Source organism: Pogona vitticeps, chromosome 5, assembly GCF_051106095.1.
Source record: "Pogona vitticeps strain Pit_001003342236 chromosome 5, PviZW2.1, whole genome shotgun sequence".
NCBI classification, from domain to species: domain Eukaryota; kingdom Metazoa; phylum Chordata; class Lepidosauria; order Squamata; family Agamidae; genus Pogona; species Pogona vitticeps.
In genome coordinates this window covers 60,940,573-60,953,520 of record NC_135787.1, presented here as the reverse complement: position 1 = coordinate 60,953,520, position 12,948 = coordinate 60,940,573, and the positions used below count along the sequence as shown (strand labels likewise).

The window sequence follows — 12,948 nt, the reverse complement described above, 5'->3', positions numbered from 1 at the left end:
GAAAAGACCTTAATGTTAGGAAAGTGTGATGGCAAGAGGAGAAGGGGACGACAGAGGATGAGATGGTTGGACAGTGTCATCGAAACTACCAACATGAATTTGATCAAACTCCGGGAGGCAGTGGAAGACAGGAGGGCCTGGCGTGCTCTGGTCCATGGGGTCACGAAGAGTCGGACACAACTAAACAAGAAGAAGGTGCCACCACGTTTTTAGTTTTTATTTCTATTTTGCTTTTACCTATTGTGCTTGCACAGAGTAACACGGCTACCCATTCTACATTCACTTTTCTGTTCCCGATTGGGAGTGCATCTACAATCCCCACAATAGCTGCAGAGGAATGGATTTTTTTAGGAACAATATGTTGTTGTAAGCCGTCCCTGATGTAATTAAAATGTTCAAGCATGGTTTGGTCCTAGATAAGTAGTTAAGAGTCATTAAATTCACAAAACATCTCACTTATTGATATGGGCTGATCCAGCTGCCTCCATTTCTAGACTTATTTATGGGGAGTTTTGTCTATGAAGACTGTCATGATGAGCACCGTGCTTCCAGATTTATCACTGCAAATATACAGAGATCTTTACTTAGAACATTCTAATAAGATTCTTAGAAGTACTGATTCTGAGACAAGTATTTTAATACATCTTTCCTAGATGAGGAACAGTAGTGAAAAAATTCCTCTGAAGTTGGTTCCAAGGAAACTGCCCAAATGCTCAAAGAGATGTATTCAGTGTTCACAAGACACTGTCCTTTCCAGGAAGAGACTTCTGGGAGACCTATTTCTAAAGCTAAGCTTTCCATTTAGATATCACACATTGTTGAAATACATTTAGGAATTAGATAAAATTCCGAGGAGAAAGTGCCAGCAGAAATCAAATTGCAGCCTAGATCAACACATTTGACAGCACCTTAATCAAAGTTAATCAGGTCCTGACCTAGAGCAACATAACTCACTGTTAGAGCAACACAATTTTAATTTTTTTAATGTTTATAAATGCATTATGTGAATTAGGCATCCTGACCCAGATGTATTCTAATGTTCCAAGTGTTTTTAGAAAAGGTACAAAGACATGGCTACTTATTTTCTTGACATCATCATTTCCAGTTTAAAGTAGTAACAATAGCTCTCATTTCATATAAAATGATTATGCTCATGTTTCTCATTATGTAATAACACTGCCATGGAAATTACTTGTTTTTCTTCATTTCCAACCTTATTTTTCTCCCTATCATTTAAAAAAGATTGAGTGAGTTTGTAGAAAATTATATAATCAGTTTTTCCATTTTCCCGCCAATTACTTTAATACTGTTCAGGCAGGCAAGTCTCAGGTTTTTATTTATTGTACATCATGGATCTAGCAAAAGATAACATCAAACTTTTATAACTATTCTTACTTGTTAAAACTGGCCTGGCATGTGCAAAGTAAAATACCAAGAACAAGATAAATTAAAATGTAATAGTAATTAATCTAAAGGATTTCTGGCTAGAGACTTAGTTTCTTGCACGCATGGACAGAATGCTATGCACTTTTAAATTATCATACTTCAGTCAGTACCAAGTCTCTCTCTTTAGCTGGCTTTACATTATGCCCTATGCTGAAAAATAGGGGGGAAACATCAATGAAAAAGGCAGCAACTTTCCTGCTTTTTAAATTACATGATTCTACTTTTTTCTAAGGTAGTAGCCCATACTCAACAAATACCAAAATATATACTAAGGGATTTCTTTTCCATATATGACTCAGACTGCTACCACTGTGTATACAGACTGAAGTGGATGGCAAAGAAAACTGTGTTTACTGTTAAATATGTGCCCAGGTTGATTTGGACTAAAAGCTGTATCATGCTGCCATACTGTTCCATTTTCCCGCTACTTATGTTAATACTGTTCAGGCAGATAAATGATTAGATTCCTTATTTGTATAGTTACAGAGATAATTAGCTGGCATCACGACTCATCATAGACTGAGGCTATGCCAGTATGCTTTTTACATATTGAGTGTCTCCAAAGAATGCTGTAACATTAAGATGATAGTCTGCCAAAACATCTCAATTTGCCCTCCAACCTGTTACTCATCTTTCCTCCTAAAACAATCGCTTTATATGCAAGTACGATTAAATTAAGTATTTAGAATTAAAAGATTAAGACCGTCCTATTCCTTTATAGAGAGGCTTGGCCATGGTGCAAACAAATATCAGGACTCAAATTTTTGCAAACTGGACAAAGGTAGGGGAACAATTTAAGACCAAACTGCTAAGCCCCTAAACTTCCATGTACATACCTTGGGGTTAGCTTGCCAGTTCTACCACCTAATTTGATGTCCCACAGCAACGTCCTATGTGCTCCCTCCTTTTTTAACCTGAGAGGAACTTTTGTGCTCAGAGGCTTAACCATTTCTTCAACATGTGAAAGAGAGGCAACAAAAGTATCTAAGGTTGAAAGTGGGAGTAGCTTCCACATGCTAATTTGGGGGCTAACAAGTCATTCTGATAGTAATAGGAGCTGACTAGCATTAGAGAAGGTACACTTCCTGCGGGAAAAAGGGGGGGGGGATATTTTGTCCCACTGATTCCAAGTGTAACCGGCACCAGTGTTCTCTTTCCACATGCTATAACCACACAGTTTATACCCAGATGTTGAGGAAATAATCCAGACATAACACAGAGAAATAACTTGATACAATCATTTTTCAGATCTTTTCACTTTTTGCTTTCTAAATGGTATTCAAAACAAATTAATAAAAATAACACTAATTTTAAAAACAGCATTCCTTTCAGCAACGCTCATGTCTCTGTCTCCCTCCATGTCCTTTCTGAAAATCCAACTTTTTGTTCAGTCTTCAGCTCCATTCCTTTGTACTCATTCCTTATACATTTGTGTCTAACTGAATTGAACAAACTTTGCCCTGATTACTTTTACTTCAGTTTCCCTTTCCTATCTCAGACTTTATGATTTGCAACCTTCTGGGCACAAAGCCCATCCTTGTTGTGTACTTGCTATATAAGGTTCCATGTGCACAAAAGTCATCAAGGGACTCAAGAATATTGGATTTGACATAGGGAAGTAAAAGAGGAATAAATAATAATATGTGGAAAATGTAAAAGATACAGCATCTGTAAAATAATATCTTCAAACATCAAATTGGGATTGAAGGCTCTTTTATGTTGGCAGGCACTAAAGAGTTATGGGCTTCAGATGCTTAGTAATTCTGGGCAATTGTGTGATAAATAGTTTAAAATCCATACATACACTTAAAGTAGCAGCTGGTGAAAATTTTAATGAAAAAGTACATTGTGCTGATGGCATATTTCATAAAGAAGATGTGCTAGACATTTCTATGTTAAGCCAAAGATATACCACTTTTCTTTTCAGATCTTGTCATAGTGATGGCAGAATATTGTAGGGTGTGGCAAGACCTGCAGGGTATTTTACAATGGAGCTGTCTGTCTGCTCTTACTAAAAGGTTATTATATAAACAGAAGTGAAGATCCATCCCTCCAAGCACTAGTGCATTTTGATCTAAGTAACCCATTTTTTTCATTGTTTTTGTTTTTAAACTCTGCACAAAACAGATTTTTTTCTCTAAGAAATCATGTATGTGCATGTACAGTATGCACAATTTTTTTATAACTTTCAAGACATGTACTTCTTAAGTATCCATACTTCTTTAATTGTAGTTGCATGATAGTGCAGCTGTGTTATTGTGGAGCATAGCAAATCAACATGGTATAAGGCAGGGGTCTCAAACATGCGGCCCAGGGGCCATTTGCAGCCCGCTGGATGATAGTTTGTGGCCCCCGCCTTGCCTGCCCCCCTGAAGCGCCCACATGTCCTCTGCTGTCAAGAGTCAAAAAAAGCCTCGCCTCGCTCGCCGGCTCTTTCCCAAGACAGCACCTCTTGCACCCTCCATCCGGAATTGCAGCCTGCCAGCCAGCCCGCCTGTCTGCCGGCTGGCAGGCTGCAGTTCCGGATGGAGGGTGCAAGAGACCCTGTTTTGGGGGAGAGCCGACGAGCGAGGCACGCTGCCAGCCCTTTTCTCCTAGCGCCTGAGCCGCCGCCGAGTGATGCCTGAAAGTGGAGCTTGCCCCCAGCCCGTCCTCAAAGAGCGCCTCCAACAGAACCGCCAACAGCAGCTGCCGCCGCCGCCACCTCTTCCAGGGAAGCAGCTCTCTGGCTCTCTTTCTCTCTCGGTACCCCCAGCACCAGCCTGGCCACTGGCCACCTCAATGCCCAGCGGTGCTTCCTCCTCCTTTTCTTCCTCCTCATCCTGCTTCGGCCACCTTGGCTCTGGAGGCTGCCTGGGCTCGCCTTACAAAGTTTGCTCCTCTGTCGTGGTGGGGGTAGCTGCTGCTGCTCAGTGTACCTTTTTTTGAGGGTGGGCCTCAGAGGAAGGTTGCCGGACCTCCGTGTGTGTTTGTGTGCGTGCGCACCTGTGGTGGGTCCCGCCCTGTTCTATTTAATTTCGTGGGTACTGGCGGGGGCTTTTCTTCTTTGGCAAGGCAAATTCTGTGAGGGTTTTTCCGCTTCTTCGTCCTGCTGCTGCTGCTGGTGGTGGTAGTGAAGAAGGAGCTGGAGTGAGTCGTGGCTGACCTCATCATCATCATCATCAGAGCACCAGCTGGGCTAAGGAAACTCCTGGGTGGCTTTCTCGGGCTCTTGCTCCGCTTGGCGGAAAATCTGATGCAGCTCAGTCTCACCCAGACTCTGCCTCCAGCGGCCCCCAGGTAAATTGAGTTTGAGACCCCTGGTACAAGGCAATTGTAAAAATGAGGGCACCCCAAACAAAAAAATTATAGCCTTGAAACTGAACTTCAGATCAGCACCAAATTTGACACAATGTAACAGTTTGTTCTTGCTCTGTGCCAAATTTGTGGAAGTTTGAGCAAAGGATTGTTGAGTTATGATTAGAGATTGACATGAACTGCCGAACCTGCTATTTGTGCTGGTTCATTTTTCAGCTAAAGGGGTACTAGATGCTTCCCAGCCCTACCTCCTCTAATAGGTGCCCACTCAGAGGTAACACCCAGAGGAGGCAGGGCAGGGAAGTTGGAGTACTACTTCTGAGTGGGCACTCACAAGAGGAGATGGGGCTGGTAAGCACCAAAACTTGTCCAGCTGAAGAACAAACCAGGACAAACCACTGGTTTGGCAGTTTGTGCCCAGCTCTAGTTAAGACTTAAAAAAAAAAATAAAACTGCTTCCCCACACCTTGCAGAAACAAACAACCTTAACATACCCAGATTTAAAATATCTCATACAAATTGAAAATACCAATTTTGCTTATTTTGAAAAATAATGGCTGGTCCCACCAACTTGCTTTTGATTTGGAAATAATCCGGATTGCAGAGGCTGAAATATTGATCCTCAAAATGGCCTTTCAAAAGGGGAAAACAACCACTTACGACTGAGCATTCATGAAAGACACGAGCAACAGCATTGCAAAATAGATACAGTGGTGCCTCGCATAACGATGTTAATTGGTTCCAGAAAAAAAAACGTTATGTGAAAACATCGTTATGTGAAGCACCATTTCCCATAGGAATCCATTGAAAACCGGTTAATCCGTTCCAATTGGAACGGATTATCCGGTTTTTTTCCCTCCCCCCGTGGCTTGGATCTGACCCATGGCGGCTACCTCAGCCATGGCTGGACTCCCTAGAGTCCGGCCATGGCTGGGGTAGCCGCTGCGGCTCGGATCCAAGCTGCGGGGGGAGGGTGGTGGGATTGGGATGCCTTTCAGGCATCCCGGGCTTGGATCCCACCAACCGGTTACCCTTTAAGTGGCGGAGACAGGCTGGGGGGTGGATCGGGGAGCTTGAAGCCTCTCCGCACCGCCTACCCCGGCCGTTCTCGGACTTCCAGAAGTCCGGGAACGGCCTGGGTAAGCAGCGCGGGGAGGCTTCAAGCTTCCCGATCCACCCCCCAGCCTGTCCCCGCCGCTTAAAGCCTCCTTGCGCCGCCTACCCAGCCCGTTCTCGGACACCTAGGTGTCCGAGAACGGCCTGGGTAGGTGGCGCGGGGAGGCTACCGGCATCGGAGACAGGCTGGGGGGTGGACCGGGGAGCTTGAAGCAAAGCGATGCGATTTTTTCATTAAACGGGGCACTCATTAAGCGAGGCACCACTGTACATTGCTGCAGCTTCCTGGCCAGGAAGGGAGATGTTTGGAGGGCAATGAAATGTCACAGAAATAGTAAAAAAGACAAATTTTCTTTGAAGAGTAAAAAAAATCCAGGCTTGCTTTAAAGAAAGTAATGGAATGACAATCTTCCAAAATGAGACCTTTTGCCACATATCTCCAGGAAATTAGCATACAATTTGTAAGTCATATTCAAAGTATTTCTTAAATGTAAGTCAGGAGTGATGCAGGCTGCATTGAAGCTGTTTTAAAGTTAAAACTGGGGTGTGATATACAATCCACAGCTGCCTCTAAGAAAGATGTGTCTGGTAAAATCCATCTTGCTAAGAACTTTTGGACTTTACATCTAAGAGTAACTTACCTGTCAAAATCCATTGTGCCATGAACTTTTGGACTTTAAATTCTTCACACTGGTACACCCTGACAAAGTGGTCCTGATCCATGAAATCTAGCAGATTGTATAATTTTTTGTTGTCTATAAAGGTATCACATACTTTTGCATTTGTATTTTGTAATGACCACACAGCTCCCTTTTAGTTCAACGAAATAATTATTCTGAGAATTCCAGGAATTAAGGGAAGAAAAAAATAAGATGTTGGAATTGTATACAGGAGTGAGAGACTGCTGGGTACCTGAGATTAATGGAGCTGCAAGATCAACTAATAATAAGTAGAAATAGACAGCAATGCAGTACTATAAGGTAAGAACCAATGGTATTGAAGAGGGCTGTGAAGTTTCTGCAGAGGAGAAGCAACATAACTTAGAAAGACACAACATAAGGGAAGCAAAAAAGAATGAAGAATGAAAAGAAAGTAATAGATGCTAATCCCCATGGGCAACTCTCAATTTCCCAATTCACACTGTTAGCCATTATATTATACTACCTTTAAGCCTCCTTTATATCAAAGAGAAAAAAACATAAAAGACAAAGATTAAATTAATTTATTAAACAATGGAAAAAATACACAAAACAGCTTTCATTTACATGATTTAATTTGAATTTTCTAAAGATGATATCACATGAACATTGATAAGCTATATTTTTCTTCATTTTAATTATCAAGCATTCTGCATGGAATTATCCCGATAAAAAAGGCAGTTTTTTAAACCAACTAGATGATATTGCTGCAGAGTAGAGGCCTTTTCTATAAAATGATTTCCAGTTGATGTTTAATTACTACTGGTTACAGTAGAAAATTATTTTGAGTTGAAAAATGATAGGTGGCCTACGTTAAACTAGTAAGATGTATATTCACATACGCATGACCTTATCAAAAAGCTGCCCTAAAAGCTGCAAAGCTTTACAAGAAAGATTTGCAAGAATGGTCAGCACTTCCTGTGTGGCTACCTGACATGGGGTCATGCCATTCCCTAGTTTTGCATTATGTAGGGTTTCTCTGCTCCTCTTGAAAGAAACCACCAGCAACCAGGAACAATTGACATCCCTGCATTTGTCTTAAGGTTTTGGAGCTATATAAAGCTCTCCTTGAAAACCATTCATTTTTCAGTGTTATGGGATCCCTCAAAAGAAACCCTTACCAATATATTGTATTTGCCTTTCCATAAGCCCTCAAACACAACCTTAAAGTAATCACTGCAAAACTAGTAGTAGTCAACTAGTCTCAAACACTACCCAAATGTGACCACAAAATGACATATTTTATAATTTAGGGTTGGAATTATCAGAGCTTGGTAAGACAATAAGGAAACATGGAGCCTGTCACTTATTTGGAATACAGAATAGCACAAAATTTAATTCTATATGGTGTGGAAGCCAGATCAGTTATTGTAATAAAAGCCACAATCATCGCATCTCTTGAAAACTTTACACAAGCTTTTTCATAAAGTTATCTCATATTGACAAAATATTCCATACACATAATAAACAACACTTCTGCTAAACCTTCTGGAAAGTCAAAAAGGTGGTGGGGTGTGTAAGAGTATGTTAAATAAAGAGGACTAGCTTTCTCCTGTATATTTATTTTTCAGAATAAAATCCACAAACAGAAATAATTGATCCTGACAGTTGTTATCAATTTAGGGATATATTTTTTGTAGCTACAATTTGAAAAATAAGCAAAGTTGTATGCAGTCTGTGAAAAATTGTTCCCCTTGAGTGTGCATCTTCAGTTATGCAGCAGCAATAGAAGCATCATCTGGTTGATGGCCCTGTGGCTTTAAGAAGAGGGGGGAAAGTAAGATTTTCTTGCAAATATATATACCATTGAAATGCACAATCTACATACTTTTGTATATTTCATATATTTTACAATTCACCTGAGTCTAAACGTATAAATCTACCATATGATAATCCAACACATTTTGCCTGCATTTCTATCCATAAATGTATTTAATATAAATTATGGAGTGCAATAGGTACTGAAGGATTGTTAGAACAACCATTATTAAACTTAGGCTAGAAGAAAGTTCAGGTTATTGCACTGAAGAATATCTGCCTTAAATTCACTTGTTTATGGAAGTAGATTGTGAGATTTCATACATACATATTCTTCTTTTTGGTTTACTATTTTGTTCTAACCCAAATTGTAAAGTTCCAAAAAAGGAAGATACTTAGTTTGATTATATATCTATCAGTAAGAAGAGAAAAATCATCCCTCACTTTTTTGAATTTCCATAATTAACTGAATTTCCAATAGAAAAACATACTTATCTTCTGTCTATCATTTTGAGACACTAACAATAGCATACCATCCTTGACTCCCACAGAAGACAAATATTTACCTCATAAATGGACACTTAAAAGTTATTGACAAGACTAGTATCCCACCAGATTTTAAGAATCTCATTTAATTTTCAGAAAATGAGAAAAACAAGAGACAGTTACAAGAGGCTGTTACATCAAGATACTAGGCAAAAATTCTCCAAACACAGCCAAGAAGAGCTTACAACTCAGGACATGCTGAAAGCTTCTTTCTCTTGGGACAACAGGCTTATGTCTCTAGCTGGCAGCAAATATAAATGACTGATCTAAATAGTACACTGATTATCAGAATCTGTGGGAAACACCCATTCTTTCTGGCTGTAGTGCAATCAAGCAGAATGCAAGGTTTATTTGCTATGAAGGAGGAGGAATTGGTTCATTTGACTATATAGTTTGCAAAAACAATTTGCATTTTTTCATTAACTTTGCCTGGACATGTCACTTCTGTGTAATTCCAACATGAAAAAGGCAAGGCAGGGGGAGAAAACAGCCAATATATATTCACAGTAACTAACTCGACTATCATAACGTTTAGTTAAAACCAAAGAAGCCATATAAGTTTTAACTTTGTGTTTGGCTTTCTCCAGTTCGTTATTCACAAATGTGGTTTAGCATCCTGGTAATTTCCTTGCAACCCAGAAAGATACATTATTTTGAAAACGTATTTTAATGTGCCTTCTTTCTTTCAAAGCACTGAAAGAAATATAATAAGGAATGGCAGTTGTGGTTTTTTTTTTCTTCCTGATTTCAGTTTGGACCACTTCAATAGGGGAGAAGCTTGAGCACTGAAGTACATTTATCAAGACTGAATGGATATTCTGAATTTTCCTATAAAGAAAAATTAGGCCACCTTAACATAATTGTTAGAAGCTCAATTAAATAAGTATCAAACATACTCCACTGTAACACTTTGTAATTCTCTAATAGTTGTTACATCAGCCTGAGAAATCTAACATCAGCTGACTATATATTCAAACATATTGTTGCTAAAGGTGAAACATGTGGTGAAAAGTTCTATAAAACAGTTTTGTTGCTGTTACCTTTACAAATATATGTGTTGGTATAAACCTTCTAAGTAGCTGGTTAGTGAAGTGTGGAAACCTGAGCAGGTTGATGTTCAGTGAAGGCAGCTGTTGATATCCAGCCATGAGAGGGTAGAAGTTATATAACATTTCTTGTTGAGTACCAGGCAGGATCCTTAACCTTATCTAGAGGTATAGTAGAAAATCTCCCATCAGAATACTTGTTTATTTTAGATCTCTAGATACTTTTAAATATTTAATACATCTGACAAACAGTTATATTAAATACTTGAAAAAGATAATCATAATTATTCCCACTGAATCCTGGAAAGTCTCCACTCTTCTTCAATACCATCCTTGCAATTTCAACCTTCCTGATAAACCAGCACATTCAGCAGTTTTCATGAATCTAGTTGAGTCAGACTTTGGAAAATTATTTATTTGCTACTTAAATACCAGTCACTTATGACTGGAACCTTCTATGTATGTTAGCATGGAGCCTTGCAATGTTAATGAGTTCAAAGCCTGTTTGTGTGTTTTATCTCTCTCTATTTATGACACATGCTGTTTTAAAAACCCTACTGGAACCTTCCATGTAACAGGGCACAAAGAAAAATCATACAGTTTTCTAGGAGAAATCTATACTTTTACTGTCATCATCCTTCTCTCTTTTCCTTTTGTTTAAACTCCCATTTCCAGACACATGTTCATTATTGATAAATGTAATGTTCCCTAAAGTACTTGATACTATATTTCGGCTTTCGGTTTGTAATATAAAAAAAAATTGTAGTATTTACATATAAGGATCTACATATAAAGTCACTCTTTTCCCAAACTAGGAACTGTTGGAAATTTCATTCCTCAAAATTTCTCTCTTCTTGGATGTAAAATTTTGCACATGCTTTGAGGACAAAGGAGTAGCTGGAACTGACAAATTAACAAGGTTGTAAGGTATAGGTGAGTATTTGTATAAACTGAGTTTATTTGTATAAACTGAGCAACAGGGCAAGAAAGCAAGCAGCCTTTTGTCAGCAAATAACTTTGTTATCTAAGTAGCAAATAAACTCAATAAAGAACAGCAGCTGTGACCCATGAATTAGTCCTGTGTTTATTTTTACAGATTAATAGGGATAATTGCAGATATAGAGCAGGCACAGTCTGGAGATTTCAGCACAAACAAGATCTGAAGGAGGTCCAAAAGTCTAAGCTTGTCACCAAAACCCATACCTGCTTAAGGCCAGAAAACATGAAGGCATCGCTGGGTTCCACTGACACTTCTACATCTTGAACTAAATTAGTCTTATTCTGAAGGTGATACTTTACAGGCAAGGATTCTCGAACTCGACCAAACGAGGGCAGATCTTTGGAAACAAAGTCCATGAAGTTTACACAGAAGCAAAGACATTTCTTATTTTTGTTTCAACTTTGCTAAAATGCATTAGCATTAGGATTTTATACCTAACAGACCAAGAGGATTATAACTGTTTTTAAGTAATCGAGCATGCAATTAATCCTGCAAACATTGTGACTTAAAGTAGGACTGAGAAAAATATACTGTAATTAGTTCTCTTTTCATAAACTGAAATGTGCTGAAAGGCTGCAAGGCAAATTCCAACTGTCATCCATATGTCAATCATGAGTACCAAGTGAAAGGGAAAAGTGAATCACAGCACAGATTTTTTAAAAATGGAACCAGCATAGCCTATTTAAGGTTTTGTTTTTAGAAACAGGAATGACATTTAAGGCTTCCTATCACTAAGGAAACAATGGAAGACTGAAGACCAAACCATTAACTTATTAAAATGTGAAAACATTAATCCATTTCAGTGTCATCACTTTAATAAGGAAAAAGGGAGTTAAAAAGTTTCTTCATGGCTGGAGGTAGTGAGACCTTTGCCTATGGGCTGCCATTTGAGATTAAGGGGTCATTTTCAAGGATCAAGTGTTATGAAACAGTTTGTGTTAAGGAGACCTCGACCCGAGATCCTGGGTTCAAATCCCTGTTAAACTATGAAGTTTGCTGGATGACCTGGACCACTCACTGATAGAATCAGTTTCTGCTGCTCACACAACAGTCCATTGTCTGAGCAGCTGTGCTTTTTCAAAGTGCACATAAAGGAGCATTCATTACTGCATTGCTTTAAACAAGATGTCCAGCTTGTACAACTGAAAACTCATGGTTGTGGAGACTACCATGCCCACAGGACATCAAATTCCACAATTCCAAACAGAATTCTTGCAACTATTTCTTAGTCTAACCACAATCTTAGTCTAACCTACCTAAGCAACCCTTTCTTTCCTTCTTTTTCTTTTTTCTTTCTTTCTTTCTTTCTTTCTTTTATTTATTTATTTATTTTTACTCCACCTTTCTCTTTAAAAGGACACTTTACCCTTTGAAGGATGGGATCTCACATGCAAATATATAAACAAACAAGGCCAACATCTCCATTCTTCTGTGGTTCTTGTTTTTTCTCTGATGGATAAAATGCTTAAAAGGTCTCCTTAGTTCAACAAACGCTGGGGATTATTAGAGTTAAAATCCCAAACACCTGGAAGGCACAAGTTTAGGGAAGCGTAATATAAATTGCAACAGTGCTGCTGCTGCCTGTTGATTTCTTTGCCCTTCTTTTATTTTATGGTGACTTGTGTAAGCACCAATCTTTAATGAATAATGAAGAGATATCTATAAGGGTGCGACGACACTGTCCAAATAATCTGAGAGTGGTGTTGGGGCATTACTGTATGAATTTCCACATCAAGTGCTTTTTGTGTTGCTATCCCCTTCCTAATCAGGCAGCCTCAATTGAACTGGTTGATTCAGTGCAGGGACTACACTGCTCCTTAAATGGCCTTAAAGAGACCCAAGGTGGCACTTTGATCCCCACATGAGTCTGTCCTGACTCCACCTGCAATTCTGTCCTTGTCCATAATTGTCATCTCCAAAACTAATTTCCCCCTTAAAAAAAATTCTTAGTGGCATAGTGCTGGGTCAATGTTACAAACAGAAAGACTCCAGCATCTATGTGATGTACTGTTCAAGTTGAAAAATTAACAGGTTGGATAGC

The 12,948-nt window shown here is 39.1% G+C and overlaps 1 protein-coding gene across 3 annotated transcripts in view; it reads right to left on the bottom strand.

Moving 5' to 3' along the window:
- Nucleotides 1-7,058: 7,058 nt before the first annotated feature.
- TRAPPC11 (trafficking protein particle complex subunit 11) overlaps nt 7,059-12,948 on the bottom strand; it is a 50,955-nt gene continuing 45,065 nt past the window's right edge. For all 3 annotated transcript variants that reach the window (XM_020802860.3, XM_073001412.2, XM_078393897.1), the window contains 3 exons: nt 11,111-11,244; nt 9,902-10,069; nt 7,059-8,314 (listed from right to left, as the gene is read on the bottom strand). In XM_020802860.3, coding sequence (XP_020658519.3) covers nt 8,270-8,314; nt 9,902-10,069; nt 11,111-11,244 — 347 coding nt within the window. In that variant the 3' untranslated portion in view covers nt 7,059-8,269. The remainder of the gene's footprint in view (nt 8,315-9,901; nt 10,070-11,110; nt 11,245-12,948) is intronic.